The 19885-nt window shown below is 36.3% G+C and overlaps 1 protein-coding gene across 1 annotated transcript in view; it reads right to left on the bottom strand.

The window, feature by feature from the left end:
- The window catches only part of dcc (DCC netrin 1 receptor), an 899751-nt gene that overhangs the window by 82798 nt on the left and 797068 nt on the right, over window positions 1–19885 (bottom strand). Inside the window, exon 23 of the mRNA XM_051928027.1 lies at window positions 8492–8654. Within this exon, the coding sequence (XP_051783987.1) occupies window positions 8492–8654 (163 nt within the window). The remainder of the gene's footprint in view (window positions 1–8491; window positions 8655–19885) is intronic.

Raw genomic sequence — 19885 nt, forward strand, 5'->3', positions numbered from 1 at the left:
TTGCCAACTGGGATCCCGAGCTGTTTTGTCATGTAGTGGGTGCGGCAACGCACAGTACCAGTGCATGCTCCCCAACTTGACTTTGTTAAAGTACATAGTAATGAACATATGAAATAAATTCAGAGCATTAGAGTTTAGAACATTAGAGTAGGCCTTTCAGCACAACAAACCTCACCATTCCAATTCTTCTAAGTTTTGTAAAATATCATTGAAGTAAGATCTAACAACATTTACCTACTTTAACAACTGTGCATCATAAAACATCTTTCATTTAAATTCTTCTTCTACTACAAGCAACTGAGAGATTTTGTTACTAGCAACCAGGCCAGTTTTCCTAAACTTCTATTAATATTTACTATAAAATTATACTTATATGACAGAGATGCAAGTATTGTTTCCAGATTGTGCTAGTGATTTTGAATGCACCCCTGGATACACCAAAGAGCCTCTACACCCAGTCGCTATTCAAGGAGTGGATGTAGACACGGTGCACTCCTACAAGTACTTGGAGATCCACAAAAATGACAGGTCAGAGTGGTTTCGTAACACAGAGAAACTACATATGTATAATAGAAAGGGCAAAGCAAGCTATTTTGTCTTTAGGAAACAACGTTCCTTTAATGTGGGAAGTAACATATCTTCTTCTGTGATGGCCAGTATCATTTTCTTCATTGTGGGTTGCTGGGCTGGTAACATCACTTCAAGAAAAGCCCATGATATGAACAAAGTAATTAAAAGTCATGGAATGCACAAGGGACCCCCTGGAGGTAATATGGGTCTCCTTTATATCAATGGCAGTGTGTCTGCGTAATACATTGCTAGGACTGCACTGCAAAAAAATGCATATGCAAAAACCAGGCAAAAAAAAACTTTAAACGAGAGCTGCTTTGCTTGTATTTAGCAAAAAAATCTGTTCTTTTTTATACTCCATTCTTTCAATGCCCCTAGAAACAAGCATCAGCAACAGATCCTCATTATAAAATGCTCCCTTTTTGTCAGGACACATTTTTGAGACTGATCAGCATGACAGCTACACGTGAGCAACTGAAGATATGTGTAACCTGTAGAATTATACTAAGACATGAGTGTTCCCACTGTATCTTTAATTTTGACTAATTTAAGGTTACTTTAAATGTCCAATAGTGGAAAAAATATGGTTAACAGTTTAGTTGAAGGGTGTCTACATGAAGATTCATAAAACACGAATAGGTTATTGAATAACATTTGTTATTTAAGAAGGAATACTTGATTATTTTATAATAATAGTATTCACAAGATGATAGAGGTGTTTTATAAAATAGATGCCATTGCATTGTATTAAAACAAGACCCCCCCCCAATATATGTGTAGACTCTGATGTGGTCATACATGTTAGTTAAATTATGGTTAATTCTGAATGAGTGCAATGCTGTGAAAAACTTCCCAATACTGATGTTAACTGTTTATTAATAATCAAGTATGTCTTCTTAAATGTCATTCCATGCTTATGTAAATGTTATGAAGTCACAAGCTTGACACCCTTTAAATAAAGTGTTACTGAAATTTGTCACATTATATTATCGTTCTCTATGCATGGTTAATTAATTTCTAAAAAATCACCACTTCAAATACATCAGTGCACACTAATTCAGTCAAGAAAAAATCGATATCAAATCGAATCAGGGCATTGTGAATTGGAATCAAATTGGGACATCAGTGCTGATACCCGGGCCTAGCTAAGATCACTGGCTTTTAGAGATAGTACCTATGAAAACCAAGTGAATACTTTAATGTGAAGGTGTGGACATTCCTTCTACCATTGCCTCTACATCAACTCAAATCATTCACTGCAAGATTGACCTGGAACACAGGTTTCTGAAGACTCAAAGGTTCATTTATCCATATATGGAATGTGCTTAATCATTCTCAGGATCAATTCGATGCAAGGGTAGAACCAAAATTCTAATGGGGTAGCTTTGATCTACACAGCTTAATAATTAAATTGTTCTCCTTGCAAAACATATTTAACCCAATTATTTAGGAGAAAGTAGGGTGAAATGACACCTTTTAATTAGCATACATTAATCAGTATTTTTTTGATTTCCCTTATACATATGTAAGGTTGCAGGGAGCCGGACCTTATCCTGGATGAGGCACCAGTCCATTGCAAAACACACTGAAACAGGGTCCTACACAAATTTCCCCTTGCAATAAGTTCTGAGATTTTTAGGTAAGAAAGAAAGAGGTTTTGAGGTAAGTTAGGTATCCTCAGTAATCATAGTGAGAGAATGGTGATATGTTACAAGTTGATTAGTGCATGCAAGCAAGAATTTCACTATACTATGATTATGTGACAATAAATCTGCTTCAGTATTTGTAATAATTATTTGTAATGAAAAATTAGCAAACTCCAATCAGACAATGCCTAAACTGGGAATCAAATCCAGGGATATTAGACGACAGCTCTCTTCACTGCACCACACTGCCACTCTTCATACAAATGTGCTGGTCCAATCTATTGGTACTAATTAACAAATAATTACTCACACCGGGAATTTACAGCCACCAGTAAACTGAACCTCTGCATCTTTTGGAATGTGACAAGAAAACCTGGTATATCCAGAGAGTATCCCATATAGAAACAGGGAGAAGAAAATATAGTAACATTTACTTCCAATCATTTGTTGTATTCACGTGTATACAGTGGCGTAGCGTAGTGGGGGCGGCCCGCCCCGGGCGGCACTTTTAGGGGGCGGGAAAATTTCACAATAAATAATAATAATATCTTGTAAAAATGTGAACCATACCTAAATAAGGGGGCGGCGGAATTTTCCTCCGCCCCGGGCGGCTGACACCCACGCTACGCTACTGCGTGTATACAGTTGTTTATTGCGTCTAATTTTTAGAAATATGGGTTATGCATTAGGAGTATTTTTTTCATATTGCTAATAAATATGGACCTGGAATATTCTGAATATTTTTCTTATACACTCAAATTTATTTTAATATAGTGCTGTCTGCAATCTCTTGCCTTACAGCAGGTTCACCAAAAATGATTGCAATTCAAAAGCAGTCTACTCCAAAGTACAATATGGTGCAATGTAAAAAAGTCTGAATACAGTGTGTCCTTAAGTTTACTGTAGTCAGGACACAAAATTGACAACAATAAACGCACAGGTGGGTAATAAATGAATTAGTTTCCCAGGCATACTGCTTTGTCATCTTTTCATTCTTTAGGAAAGTGATGTGGAGGGCGATTATGCACTAGGAGATTAGAAGATGAATGTGAGGTTTGTCCTTGCAATCTGCTGTTCTGGCATTTTGACGAAGCAGAGCTCGAGTCTTGATAGCTTTGCCAACACCACGTTTGAGATCAGATCTAATCAGCCAGAATGTAATTTGCTATCTTGAGGACAATTCTCTGTCAGGTCTCCTCTTAGAAACATCAATGTAGAATTACAAAGAGTTCTTCTAAATTAATGATTTTGAGACAATTTAGACCCATGATAATTGTACACGGAATCCAAAAGCATGGCTTACGCTCCTCAATACAATGCAAAAGACATTGAACTTCTTTTTATGCTGGTTAGTGAAAGTCCGTTTAAGTTATTAAGCTTTCAATCACTTATTTTCTGAAGCTATGTTTTAATTGGGGACAGCAAGAAGCCACACTGTACATTATCTTAGCAGAAACAGGTACAAGGTAGGACAAAACTCTTGATGAGACAAAGCACACTAAAATATATGCCCATGTTGATTCATCTGTAACCAATTTAGACTCATCACTCAAACTAAGATTCACATCTCTGCATGGAGAGCACATTAACCTGGATATTACATGCACACACTTAAACAATGCCTGGACAGACATCTGAACTCCTGGAGCTAAGAGGCTGCAGTGCCAGTCCTTTTACCACTGTGTTGCCCATGAAGAGTAAGGCATTTATGACATCAAATGCTAAATGGAGAATTTTAAAATCAGACTGAAACTTAATTGGAGAGGTGTGATAACTGGGAGGGATGCTAGTTCACTGTAGTAAACACTTACACAAAAAGTGGAAGAACTAAGAAATCAAATTAAGTAACCATGCATGAGTTTCGGACATTAGCGAAAACAGGAGTATGCAGAGAAAGCTCAAACTTACACACCTGTGGGGTCGATGTGCCAATTCAAACCATGGAGGTCCTAGGAGATGCGAGATTTCAGTACTAACCCTGTTCCCTAAAGGCTTTATTTCTACATGCAAGGATTTTAAAAATCAGATCTAAACTCAACAGAAGACACTTCAAGATTTGAAAAATGGAAGGAATATTATTCAACTCCAACAAACACATAGAAATGGGCCAGTTTGAGGAAATGAAACATGGAGATCATTTGCACAGACTATGGAAGAAACTCTGGCAAACAACACTGAAACCATGTCCCTAGAACTGTAAACTAATCTCTAAAATATTAATTAAAATTTATTTATAATGATATTTTATATATTGTTAGTTTTTTACCGGGCGGCACGGTGGCGCAGTGGGTAGCGCTGCTGCCTCGCAGTTGGGACACCTGGAGACCTGGGTTCGATTCCCAGGTCCTCCCTGCGTGGAGTTTGCATGTTCTCCCCGTGTCTGCGTGGGTTTCCTCCGGGCGCTCCGGTTTCCTCCCACAGTCCAAAGACATGCAGGTTAGGTGGATTGGCGATTCTAAATTGGCCCTAGTGTGTGCTTGGTGTGTGGGTGTGTTTGTGTGTGTCCTGCGGTGGGTTGGCACCCTGCCCAGGATTGGTTCCCTGCCTTGTGCCCTGTGTTGGCTGGGATTGGCTCCAGCAGACCCCCGTGACCCTGTGTTCGGATTCAGCGGGTTGGAAAATGGATGGATGGATGGATAGTTTTTTACCCCAACTGTGGGAACAGAAAATGAAGGATGCTGGTATGTATTAAAGTTAGCATTTCTATGAACAGCAACAGAAGAAATGACTGCTTCAAACAGAACTACAGGATGAAGTACCCAAGTCTAATTTGGTGTAATAAAAATGATCTGTAAGCCTTATTTAACCAAGCAAACTAACATGTCCAATTTGTTAGTTATACATTGACACAATTAGTAATCTGCAAAGTAAGGTTATACATAATTCTTTTGTATTGTAACACTGGAAACAACACAGCATAAACCAAATAGGAAACCCAATACTGAGTACGAACATTTTTTTCCTAAAGGTACTGAATCAGATAAATAATAAAACAGAGAGCTGCTATTAGCTGTTGCTTTGATTTAGCCAAAAGGATGTCATCTCTTATTTGTGCTACTGAGAGAACTCTAAAGGTGCTTGATAACATTGTATATGCTTTCATCTTACCCTGAATATTTAACACAAGTAATTTGTGAGTCAACATTTTGTTTTAGGTAAGAGTAAACTCGCAGAACTGTAAAGGAATAAAAAAAAGAACAAAAAAGGGTCATCACTGGGATTGTTGAACTCTGCGTAACTGTTGACTGATTTAACATGGTCATTTTTATTCATCAGCCTATCCATCCTTGTCTGAATCTGCTAATGAACTAAATCAAGTTCCAGTGCAAATCTTAGATTTATTGTAACTCATAATGGGCTAATCAGGAGTCAACAATCCACGTACTACTATACTATATGCTGGTTCAAAAATGTACAAGAGTTAAAGTTTTACATGATGTTAGAATTAATTAAAAGAAGTTCAAATAAAAAATCTTTACTTTAATGTGATTCAAAATATGAAAAATAGAGCATTATTTCAGAGTATAGATTATTATCTATTCTAGAACATAAGAACTTCACATGAGAAATGATCAAGCATGGGTTACAAACGTATCTTTGTGAAATCAGCCCTACTCATTGGACCACCATATCACTCATAACAGCCATCTTTTCATCAGTTTTATGAAGCTCCCCAGGAACGGCTTTTGAATTGTAGGGTCACAAAAAACTTCAGTGTATCCCAGCAGCAGTCAATCATGGACCAGAAACCAGTCCGGCAGTGGTTTTTTACATGTATGTATAAGTTTTAAAAGGACACAATCATCAGCTTTTAAAATTTAGGTGCTGAAACCTCTTTCTGAAATTTAGGGACTGTACTGAATTTCTGCAGTCAACGATAAAACAGGGAGAAAAAGATGAACAAACTTTTAAAAAGTAGCTATAATGAAAAACTTTTTCTATAATAAATGGAACAGGCTGCTGTTAGAATGTTTACATATCTAGATATGAAGAACATATTTTGTAGTTTAAAAGGTGTAAATTCTGTTACAGGATGCTCTGATTCAAATTAATCAATCACTTCCTATGGACTTCTTAGGAAAATAAAAGAAACTGTCTCAAAACAAGACACTTATTTCAAAAGATCTCCAGTCTACAATTCAACTAACAACAAACTGAGCAGAAATAATCGTCCCCTTTAAGTAAGTGATTATATCTCCTCAGTACTACCTGCTTTAAAATAGCTTGGCTTAGCATACAGAACTCAACCAAATTCTACTCCAGTTTAGTAAATATCCGCACTTAAAGTGAACTGCCCCCTGTTTTACCAAAGAAATCCAAACATTTACTCACACTGTAATGGTGATAGTCTATTATGGGGCATTTTGTATTTCCAAGGTGCTTTCCTGCCCATAGAAAAACATCTGTGATATCAGGAGCTTTGGAATAAATGGCTGGGAAGGTTCTGACGTCATATTAGATGGCCCAGCACTGATTCTATTGTAGAATTCCCTGGGGGAGGTGGGCTGCCAGTTGGCTGAGGTCTCCAGGACTGTGACGGTGTCTGACTTTGTTTTTAGACTTTGCCCGTCCACCGTGGACCCTCCAGTGGTTTTTACTTCTCCAGAGATGTTGCTGAGGAGTTTTCTTTTTTTTCTCTCCATTACCAACTGGCAATATTTTAAAAATATAATAATGGAATGACACTGTTCACTTCCATTTATGTTAATTGTTTTGGAGCTATTTTTTCTTCCTGTTTGTTTAAAGGTAACAGAACAACATTGGACAAAAAAATACCAGCCTACACAGATTTCATGTTGTTCGGACCAGTTAGTCATCTAGCCCCTCCATTAGCATTCCGAATTTTTTTCTAGCTTCAGAAAAGTAAGGATCTGTACAAAATTTTTTCAAAACCTGGCAGGATTTAATCAATATTATTTTAAAATAAGAGAAATAACTATTACCGCATTTAACTTCCTTCTCCATCTCTTATTTACATATATATTTACTTCTCCCTTTCTTTTGTTTAATGTTGCCTTATTAAAAAGCCTTAAGCAATTTTCCTTTAGCTAAGCTCTCCTTCTCAGGGGTGGGGTTTGATTTGTCTTCAATTTTGTTGGGTTATAAATTGATCTGTTTGTATGGAATGATTACAATGAAAATTAATAAAATAAAAATATTAAAAAAAAAAAGTAAAGCGTTATGCATACTTGCTTCACAATTCTTTTGATGGTACATCAAATGATTTTAAGTCACAGAAATACACCTCGATGTTTTCAAAGTTGCATATCTCACATACAGTATGTACAGTATGTCCAGATGTTGTTACTGTCTTACTCCAAATAGCTGTTGGGATGGGCTCTAGCTGTCCTGTGACCCTGTTATAACAAGTTTGTTATAATATTAAGTTTAATGTCACTGTCTCTGTGCAGACACTTTAAATCTGTTTTTCTTTTCTTTGTACATGCATAGCTGAGCCAGATTTAGTACAAATGGGTTCAGCATTTAGAATTGCAGAGCCAAGCATAGGACAAGGAAGACAAAGACAGCTGGAGGAATGTATAGTCATCCTAAAGACAGAATAGTATACATCTGTCAGCACAAAATCTTCTTTCCTTGTTTGGAAATGGACTATTTGCCGACGTGAGGGCCTACACGTGGAGAAGACAGTATATAAAGACAATTTGAAGCCATGGATGAATGGGTGATATCATCATCCGTCCTGAAAAGCCTTCCAGCGCAGTGACGAAAGATGGCAGACTGTATAGATCAAGATCCCACCTTGGTATTATCTTTGCCATAGGCTTTCCGTCTGTAATGCCGCGTAAATCGTCATTAAAGAAAGCTAAGTTATTTTCTCTTATGTGATTTTTTTTACCGCTGTATCACTATGGGAGAGGTATCGCCTTTTAATATTATATCTATATAGTTTTCGGTTACTTAAAATGCCGCAATTACAAAAGAACTTATTCCAACTAGGGAGCTATACCACCCACTAAAGGAACAGTCCCTGCCATGGATAAGCAAGAAAATGGATGGATGGAATGTGCATATGTATGTTCATTAAAGCAATACAGCCATGACTGCAATTGTATTCATTACAAATCAAAGTTAGGACAAAGCATAGGATGTGCAGCATTATGTCATGTTAAATGATGATAGACATACGCACCAACACACATATATAACTATATATGAATATATCGTATATTTATGTTATATATATATATATATATTTGAACAGATAACCAATTAAAGAATAAGGGTGACCAAGACATGAGCCAGTTTTGACTTACTTTCGTTGTTGTGCAGAAGAGCGCCGAGTACAAATGACAGCCACAATAACCACAACGACAATAGTTACAGCACCAACTGACACCACGATTATTACAAGAAGGTTGCTGTTCTTCTGTGGAGTCACACTACCATGTGGTGGGTGGATCTGACCAATAGGAGGCTCTATGGGAAAAACACACATAGATATTAATACACAAATTGTATGTACCCCATTACATGAATGTACCATATATAAAAGACATATTCAGGTCTTGATGGCTTAGAATAACTCATTGGTAAAATCAATCGTACCTTGCTTCAAAGAACAATCATATTATAAAAAGTCAACCTAATAAAACTTATCAAGTATATTTAGAGTTATGAGTTAAATAGTATATGTGACTTTGATTTTGCCATATTATATACTGTAGGGTCACAATAAAGAAGATTTAACAGACATTATAATAGTAAGCATTTCAATGAAACTTCACATTGTTTCAAGACTATCATAAGTACAGATCAGTTGAGGCAGAACAGCTCCAAAAATAATGACCTCTCCTGAGTACAATGAAGCAAGCAGTAGTATTTAGTATATATGATATTTTAAAATTCAGCTGAGATTCTCCTAACTAAAACAAATTGTAAGATATTTGGCAGTTTGCTCTACAATTACAACACTTGCTTCTCATTTTGAAACACAATGTTCGCAGATACATATTAAGATACCTGAAATGTACTTTAAGATATCAGAATGGCATTCTGAGACATCCTGAAATTGCTTTCTGTTCATTCAAAGATATGCAGTTGTAGATGCACTTGAGATTGCTTGCCATAAACAGGAAGTGTTGTTCAAAAGAGACTGTTTTTTTTTGCAAGACGTTATTATAGAATATCTGAAAGTGTAACTGAAGCACCTAAAGTGCATGGGGGATATTAATTTGCCACAAACAGTAAACTCAACTGCAACAGAACAAGCAGTGCTTCGGTGCATTTGAAGTTGTAAGAAACTGAGTCTTGCAATCAATTAGATAAAATAAAATACATAATATATGGAGTGTGAGATAGAGATAACATCTGCCCTACTCAAAACCCTTGAATTAACTAACTAAATCAATAATAAAAACAAGACATATTGGTATTACTGGCTTTGTTTCCAAATGGCTCTTTCGGAGAGAAGAAAGGAGGGAAAAATGGATGCATTATATTTGGGACAACCCTTGTATTTTAATTCCTGGTACAATATCCTACATATTAGGCATTCCACAAGTTTAAAATGTCCCCTTTTCTGTTCTATATTTGCCCTATTTTAATTTCCAATTATCCTCATGTCTGCCTTTTAAGAAATGGTGATAGGTAGGTGCTAATTAGCCAAAATTTAACAGCTAGATGATGATAGTTATATCAGACTCATTAAAGGCAATGATCCATGTTATTACATTAAAAATGCTGACTTTGATCATTTTCTTAAACAGTTACCAATAGGTCTGACTTCAGACCTGGAAAAGGTCACTGCTTGTTTGTTTCTGTTTTTTATTGCTTAGGTGAGTATATCCCTTATTTTATTATGTTTGTCTTTCCATTGTTTTCATAGCACTGCTGTCATCATTCAAAAATGATATTTGCAGTTAACCTCGTTTTTAAAGCTTTCATCTCCCATTAGAGTTCACATTTTCAGCAGATCAGCTAAACTGATTTTTATTATTTTATGCTTGAACGTTTATTCATGCAGTAGACAATCATCTAAATGTCTGAAATACATTAATTTGTGCATTTGTATATTTTACATTTTGCCTTTTTTCATTAACCCTATTTATGGTCCATGAATGATGTAACTTATTAGTAAATACTAAAAAGTACATATGACAAATCCAAGTATTTAAATCATAAAGGAAAGAAGTGTCTGAACTAAACGGTTATGTCATACCACACTGTATGCAACATGTAATATAATAGCTTGAGAAAAAAAGAAGCAACTTGGGAGGGGCGATACAATATTTTGAATACAACAAGCAAATAGATGACTAGGTAAAGTAATACTTCATAATTCATTTATTATCTTTAGAAATGTCCAGTTTGATTTGCTCTACTCAGCTGCTTCTGCTTCAGTTCGTCACCTTGGCTCAACCAACACATTATGTTATTGATCATTTACACCTGCTTGTTCATCATGCAAATACTGTATTGCAATGAGTCACTGTTTGCGATAGGATATTTTAGAACAATAAAATAGTCTATTCTAATGAGACAGTAATCGAGAATACATAAGTTCACCCTCTAGGACAAAATGGATTGCCAAAGAGCTTTACAATAAACTTTTAGGAACATTTCAAAATGTTCACTATTAATTAAACATTCTCGGCAATAATCTGAACACAACTGGAAATCACAAATACCTCTTAGCATTTCAGAATCTTAATAAAAATCTGAAGGGTCCCAAGTGTATCGCTTTCTTAAAATACATAAGCGACTGTAGGTGATGAGTATAGTGTGCCTTCACTGTATTTAACAGTGCCCTCTTTCTCAGTGGGGGACTACTTGGAAACAGAACAGCATGTAAAAGAATCACCATAACAGTCATAAAAGACCTGCTACACTCAAACATCGACATCCAGCGCAGTCATTTTGTCTCTTCCTACCAACCACGCGTTGGTATTATTAAGGGTTACGCTCATATGCTCAGTGGTTAGATGGCAGGATATTTCACAGAACCCTGTTCTTTTTCTGCCTGGTACACTTCTACTTCATTGATATGCCTAAAATTATTCCCTTGGGCATTACTTACCGAATGACTATAATTGTTCGAGGTGCTGACCTCCTCATGGCTTATTTATTCTTGAGCTTGTTAAATAAGCGATAACCATTAGAGGGCCAATTATTTAGCAGTTGTTTGTAATATGCACAACTCTGATTTGGAGCTCCTGAAAGCGTTGTTGGGGTATAATATGGAAACTCATTTAGCTCTGCCTGAACTTGCTTTCCAGTCAGGGTAGGTTAAAGACACCTTGTATTTTATTAGATAACAAGGTTCACATTCTCCGCACCTTTGAAAGGTCTTTTTTTGCTTTATTATCACAGACTTCATCATGCAGACATCGTTAGCCGAATAAATTATCAGCCCAGTAATGCGCTGAAACAATTAGCATTTCTTGCTTGAAGATAATTAGCATTCTGAAAGTGTCACTCCTCTAAATGTAATTATAGCATATTGACGTCAACTGCATTGCAATTTAGATGGCTTGCAAGACTCATTATTAAAGCCTCTTTGTTACTTTTCCCAGCTGAAAACAAAACGGAGCTGAACAAAAACCTTTTTAATCAGTTGCAAAAAGTGCACTTTACTTTTACTTTCCACGTTAAATTGGTATTTTGGTTATTTAAATTAATGTTTGTCTTTTTTTTTTTTTTGGTATAGGGTTCTCAACTTTACCAAGGCTGTGTTTGGGCTACTTAAAAATATGCACATCTCTAATGTACAGTAAATTATTAAACAATCTTCAGCATTTTAAATCATCTTCTCATATTCTACAAGTTTAACTGAATATTTTACGCCATGGTGTAAAAAAAACAAATAAAAATATATTTTTTAGTCATGTTAGAGCTCCATGATACAAATATAATTTGGACTTCCTCACTCTGTCTTCTAGTTGTAACAATATATCACTTTCTCAATCATTCCCTGAAATCCGAATTCCTAAAGTGCAGGGCTGTATTTGGGGTGCACATCTACTCAGTAGTCTTGTACCAGTTTACTTTTGCCTCTTTTTCTCAGGAACAGCTTGAATTCCCACAAGATATGCATTTAACAGTATACTAGAAAAATCCTTTAGTGATTGTTTTCTCAATAGCATCACATAGTTCCTGCTTGGTTGTTGGCCACATATTTATTTTGCCAACTTCCCATTCTATATCATCCTAGAACTGCTGTGTTGATTTGAGATATGGAGACTGTGTCGGCCATTGGAGTAAACTGAAAATACTGTGATGTTCACTGAACTAGCATGTGTGCTTTGTGACATGGTGTATTGTCTTGGTGGAAAACAGTTACACCGCGTTCATAAAGAGATGCACATATTCAGCAAAACATCTTGTACACACTGTGGCATGCAAATGTCATTTAGTTGGTGTTAAGAGGCCTTATATACACCAAGAAAATTTTTCCTTCACCATTAAACTAGCACCAGCAGCCTGTATTGTTGACACAAGGCAGGATTGAGTATTTGAATGTGACTCCCAATTTTTAATCTTCCATTTTTGTTGATCTTATGCATACTGAAATCTCTTTCTCCTGCTCTCAGCTGACCTAAGTGGACCCCCAGCATGGTCTTATGCTACTATAGCCCGTCACTTTCAATGTTTGAAGCATTGGGAGTTCAGAGATGCTCTTCTCCACACCACTCTTCTATTTACTTGACTACATTAGACCATTCTACTTTAACTTCTCGCAACGATGAGGTACTGTTGACCAGGAAACTTCTGCTCACTGGATGTTTTTTGTTTATTGTAATAGCTTTTCTGAGAGTTGAAGCTTACAGCAATACAACTATTAATGAATTGTTTCATATATGCATTATATATAACTTTGTCTGTTAATAGATAAAGTTATTTGATGTTATGAAATAAATAAATACGTGACATATTAAGTAGTCTGTGGTGGGCTGATGTCCGGAGTTGTGCCCTATGTTGGCTGGGATTGGCTCCAGCAGACCCCAGTGACCCTGTAGTTAGGATATAGCGGGTTGGATGATGGATGGATGGATATTAAGTAGTAGTTTTCTTTGAGTTTGGGAAGATATCTATAAGGTTTTGGCCCTCCTTTTGGAAATAAATCATAGCATGCATCAAGTACTCCCTAGTAGTAGACTGGCATAGATCCCTATTAGCACCAGAGAGTATGACAGGTCTTAATATTTCTGGGATAAATAGAATTACTATAGAAAACTGACTCTTTAGATAGAGGGCCCAAAACATTGGAGTAATCTTTCTGCAGAGTCAAGGTTAAAAGTTCACTATTTAAGACTGGCATACTTCAATTACAACTGTTGGTAAGTGGGTCACCCTTACTGAGTCTTTCCCATTGTCCTTGCATTTTCAATTTCCTGCATTTCCAGTAAAATCAATTTGTATTGTTTTTTTGTGTTTTAATGCATGTGACATGATTTGTTTTAAAACATACAGTATGATATTTGCAGATGTGTCCAGTACTTTGGATTGTTAACGGAACTATGCCATATAAGAAAAAAGTACAAATCAAACCAGAAATGAGATGAAATTGCTTGTCTATGAACTGTGCCCTGCACAAGCTGCCAAGCACATTAGCTTTCAACAAGTGAACTAACTGTGCTACTGTAAAAATATTAAGATCAAATTCACCAGAGGCTTTTTGAAAACTTGGGCAAGGAAGTGTCCCACTGTAGTTATTGCGTATCATTAATTCAGGACAATGAAGTGAAACTCGCTTCTAGTTAAAATCTGGGGAAACTCAGGAACAAGTTGCCAAATTGGCACAAGAGGATACATCTTTTTAAATGTAGGTAACAAAAATATAGGTGGGAATACTTTTTATGATGACATGTAATCAAAAGAAAATATAGCAAAATACAATATTCCAAACAATGATAGAATAACAATATCTAAATACAAAAGTGTAGACTTTTATCCAAAACCTTTGCACTATATTAGGCAGTTAAAAGACATAAAATGCTAATTATTCAGCCTCTATTTGCTGCTAATAAAACACCCTATAATGTAAGTACTTCTTTTTTAAGCCCCATTCTGTAACTGAAGAGGCCATGTAATCAGTGTAACACACATAATGACATGCATACACATTTGCAGGACTTGTTAGTATTCAATTTTCTGTCAACCATTTCATTCCCAGACAGGAAGATATTCTCCGAGGATTTCGATGTAGCCCGGCTACTCTCCTTCACAACACATTTTAGTTGAAAAAGACATTAACACTTTATAATGACCTTGTCAAATGTTTTTCTTTACTCTATATACAATGAGCTTTAATGAGCCCATTTTACTTCTAATACTGTAGCTATGACTTCATCAAACTGGGTATTATTTTAAGTTTAAATGACTCCTTTCATACAGAAATTCTGTCAGTCTTAAAATTCACCATTATTAGTATAATTCTCTAGGATAAAATCCAGCCATATAACAATATTAATTAATAGCTGTGCAAAAATGTTCATTCCTTGATGGTTTCTCTCTCCTGTAGATGTGGCGACTTTCCAGTGTATTTAAGAAAGCTGCTGCAGCAATCACATATCTTGATGTGGCCCCTCACTTTGCAATGCATTTTTCCTGCTCATTATTTCTGAGTTCTTAACTGTTTCGTGGGAAAAATAATTTGATGTTAAATAATGGTAAGATCGCTGTATACAGTTCAATGTGTACCTATATTTATGCATATGTGTATGTACTGTATGGTGGGAGGAGAATTTATACAGCCTGATGCTGAATTTTTGCTCATAAAACAACCTTTTCATACTTCCCATCAAAAATAACAACTATGACAATGTGAAAAGCTGTAAAATATTGGTGTACATGTGTATTTATATGGCATTTCCAAGTTCCAGTTTGATGCATCTGTCATTAATCAATCATATGAAGCAAGTAGAACATACGGCTGATAGACATTAAGTTCTTGGTAAAATTACAGAAACACCATATTTCAAACAAAATACTGTAATGATAAACATAAATTTTAAAGAAACAGAAAAAAGAGCTTCAGCCAGGCAAACTAGGAACAACAAAGAAATGAACAGATGATCGGGTCTAAAGTTACCTTATTGCCAGACAAGAACTGAGTGTGTATTTATGATGTGATATGGGACAGACGTTTGACTGGTGGGGAGAAACAGATGCCAGAGTTCTGAAAGAATGATAAAGGAAGAGAGAGACAGAAGGTGAAAGGAAGTACTTGGTGCTGCTTAAAAGATATACAGATGTTCAAGCCATCCCTTTATAGAGATAGGAGTTCAACAGCAGGCTCAAGATGGTTGCCTGTCTCCAATCTGCTCATCTGACCCAACTAGTGGAATTTGAGAATTGTGCAGATATTTTGTTATAGTATTAATTAATTCAGGAGACAGTGCTGGAGGTGGTAGAGTTAAAGATGTTGAGATTTACACCGGGTGTGGACAGGATTAGAAATGAGGACATTAGAGAGTCAACTCAAGTTGGACGGTTGGGAGGCAAAGTCAGAGAGAAGCGAGATTGCATTGGTTTGGACATGTGCAGAGGAGAGATGCTGGGTATATCGGGAGAAGGACGTTAAGGCTAGAGCTGTCAGGCAAGAGAAAAAGAGGAAGGCCTAACAGAAGGTTTATGGATGTGGTGATAGAGGACATACAGGTGATGGGATGCAGAAGACAGGAAGATATAGAAAAAAGTAATGCGTTGTGTCAACTCCTAACGGGAGCAGCCGAAAGAAGAAGAAGATATTATTGTCTAACAGTAGTTGCCAAATAAACACTTTTTGCATGTACAGCAATATAAATGACAGCTCTGGGTCTATTCAGAATACTACCAGATATATCACAGGCCAAATGATACAGCGTGATGTTGTCAAATCAGTCAAAATGAAAACCACTACACTACAGATATGCTTTTCTCCACACAGTCAATAAATATGCAAAAAAAAAACTTTTCAGGAAACTTTAAAGCACAATATTTAAATTATATTTTCTTTCATTTTTTTTCTGGTACAGCTAATCCACTGTCATTGATATTTATTCATGCTAAATTACTTTTTTAATTTTTACAATCTAATTGTCAAGTTGGACCTCTGAACTAGTTGAAATTGTGTTATTTAAAGACCTCGTCACTACATGAAAATACAATTTTCAATGAAGTTAAGGACACTTGATTTTTGGCAGATACAGCAGGAGAGCAGTTATAAAACATGTCCTTTGAGACTACTTTAGTTCCACACAAACAAAAAGTGATTAGAAATATAAAATAATATCAATTTGATGTGATGATTTAACCCATATTGTGTAATCTCCCAGACATTAATTCAGCAGTCTAATTTTCAGGAAAAGGGTTTTGTTATAATGCTTTCAGTTTCAGTCATTAATAAGAAAAGCTGTGAATAAAGCCAGGGGTTAATCTTCTTATGCTTATTGCATTTGTTGCTTTATAACAGCATAGGGATACTTGTGAGGATTATGCGTTTGCTTGTAAAGAAAATCCCAGGGCTGAGTCTATGGAAATCTTCTCTAGGCGTCTGTTCACTTTGATACGCTGATCCATACATCCCTCATTACAACGTGTATTTTCAGCAATGATCATTTGCAAATATATTTGAGATTTTTACTGCACTAATCACAATATTATAATCATTATTGTTATTTCTGTATTGCAAGATGACATGTTGAGAAACAGTCTTGTGCAATGATGGGTGGATTCCACGAATTTAAAATTCTTGCTATATTTTCATGTTAATCAGTTTAGTGACACTTCTTCCATTAGGAAAATATTTGTCACTTCACATATCTCTTGTGACCTGGACCTCAATTCTTAGCTTCCAGAATTATAAAAAGAGTATTTTAATTTGAAAAATGTAACTAACAAATTTCCCTTATACTTTTTAAAAGATAAATGCCCCCAATCAGACAGACAGATAGACAGACACTAAGGTAATGTGTTTAATTAGGTAGGATAATGACATGCATGATGGGACATTTCATACATTTTGATACCTGTGGGCAAGAAAGCACCTCTTATCACAATGGAATGGAGTAAAGGTGCTCCAGGGCAACATATCTTGGAAAGTATAATGCAGTTAATCTACTATATAATAAAACACTAAGGTCTGTGTGTCCAGTCCCTCAGGGCAATCTGATTGGTCAGTCTGGCTTTTGGTAACACGAAGAAACAGGAAGTGTGAGCGTGAGACACGCAAGGAGGATTATAGACACACACTGAGAGAGTCACATTCAAAAAATATAAAGTATAAAACTGGACAGCAGGCGAGAAAGATGCCTCGAAAATAACAGAATATTGGAAGAATGCTTTACGAGAAGACGCTCGAGAAAGGGAGCATCTGTGAAGAGAAGTTCAGGCACATGAATACAGAGGAAAGGCACTGAAAGGGCAAAGAGGGCAAGTGATAGTGAACGTTTTTAAGGTATTCTATTACCTGTCTTTGCCAGGTACTCTGAGTACATTAATCCTTCGCTATATCGTGCTTCGCCTTTTGCGGCTTCACTCCATCGCGGATTTTATATGTAAGCATATTTAAATATATATCGCGGATTTTTTGCTGGTTCGCGGATTTCTGCGGACAATGGATCTTTTAATTTCTGGTACATGCTTCCTCAGTTGGTTTGCCCAGTTGATTTCATACAAGGGACGCTATTGGCAGATGGCTGAGAAGCTACCCAACTTACTTTTCTCCGTCTCTCTCTTGCGCTAACTTTCTCTGATCCTGACGTAGGGGGATTGAGCAGGGGGGCTGTTCGCAAACCTAGACGATACGGACGCTCATATAAAAATGCTGAAAGATTATCTTCATGTTGCTACCTTCTGTGCAAGCTGCTTCCTGAAGCGACATGCTGCACGGTGCTTCGCATACTTAAAAGCTCGAAGGGCACGTATTGATTTGTGCCTGTTTGTTTTTCTCTGTCTCTCTATCTCTCTCTCTCTCTCTCCCTGCTCCTGATGGAGGGGGTGTGAGCTGCCGCCTTCAACAGCTTTGTGCCGCGGTGCTTCGCATACTTAAAAGCCAAACAGCCCTATTGATTTTTGACTGCTTGCTTTGTTCTCTCTCTCTCTCTCTCTCCTGACGCGCACTCCTTTGAAAAGGAAGATATGTTTGCATTCTTTTAATTGTGAGACAGAACTATCATCTCTGTCTTGTCATGGAGCACAGTTTAAACTTTTGAAAAAGAGACAAATGTTTGTTTGCAGTGTTTGAATAATGTTCCTGTCTCTCTACAACCTCCTGTGTTTCTGCGCAAATCTGTGACCCAAGCATGACAATATAAAAATAACCATATAAACATACAGTATGGTTTCTACTTCACGGATTTTCTTATTTCGCGGGTGGCTCTGGAACGCAACCCCCGCGATGAAGGAGGGATTACTGTATATTTGATATTTTGATAATTATTTGTAAATTGCCATTTAAGAATGAATTAGTGACTTGAAGAAATAAATAGATTTCTTTAAACAAAGCATTGCAAATGCCCTCAAGTTTTAGGAATACTATCACTGACACAAATTTTTTGCTAAGTGCTGCTTTTTGGAATGTAGGTTTTGGTAAGGGAGTTGGAGGCATTTATCAATCTACCTGCAACTGGATTTACAAGTCACGCTTTGCTCTAACTCTGTGTAGGACACTCCATGAGTCCTTCATCCAGGAGGGGAATAATTACATTTCTGAAGAAAACTAAATAAATAAAAGGCTGATAACAAAATGAAACCAAAGCCCAAAATGAGAAGTCGGTATAAAAGTTGAGAGAACAAAACAAAAAGGGTTCGAAATGAAAGTAACATACAAGATGAGAGTTAACAAGGTAGTTTAGGCTCTTTTTCTAGAAGAGTTTTGGTATGCACAGTTTGGATAAGGAAATTAACTCAAAGCTATCCTTTTATCACGTTGTGTGGATAATCATGGGTCACAGCCTCAGAGGCCACACGTCTAGAAACACGGGAAGTGGATCTAACAATTCCTAACCTAATTCCTAGACCTAACAATGGCATCACATGACGCCATTTGAGGATCCAAAATGAAGTTCAAGACATTACAAAGCAAAACAAAAACATTGCAAATAATCAACACAGAATCAAATCATGACATTAACATGACGAAACTGAGAGGATGAGCAGAATTAGCCATGATGGTCTCTAATTTTTCCTCTTTTCTGGAAGTCTCCCTAATAAATTCAGGGCTGCTTTTATTTAGATTAAATTAGATTGCTTTTGTTTAGATTAGATTAGATTGAATTAGAATTAAAACATAATCTCTTGATGACTAATCAGACTGAAAATGCTGCCAAATAAATGACAATGAAGCATCATAAATGATAATTAATTGTTTCTTCTTTACAGCTACGAACATTACTCAATTAATTAGAGCAACAAGGACTATGTATAATGAGTATATTAAAAAATAAAGTAGACAAATAGAAGCTCTTCATGAGCCGATTTTACGCTAATACTATAATTGGTTTAGAATGTTACTGCCTATATTTAATAACACAGTGTAGTCTTTAGTCATGTGATGTAAAGTCGCCAGGGCGGGTAGTGGGAAGGGCCAAGTGAGCACTTTCTTTCAGTCTTTCTTCTCTTTTAACACTGATAAACACTAATAAGTTAAGGAGCTGCTCTCACCAATGGTTTTCCAAAAACTCTTTTAGAAACATAACAGTAATCAAAAAATGAAAGAGAAAAGACAG

Source organism: Erpetoichthys calabaricus, chromosome 5 (assembly GCF_900747795.2).
Source record: "Erpetoichthys calabaricus chromosome 5, fErpCal1.3, whole genome shotgun sequence".
Classification (NCBI taxonomy): Eukaryota; Metazoa; Chordata; class Cladistia; order Polypteriformes; family Polypteridae; genus Erpetoichthys; species Erpetoichthys calabaricus.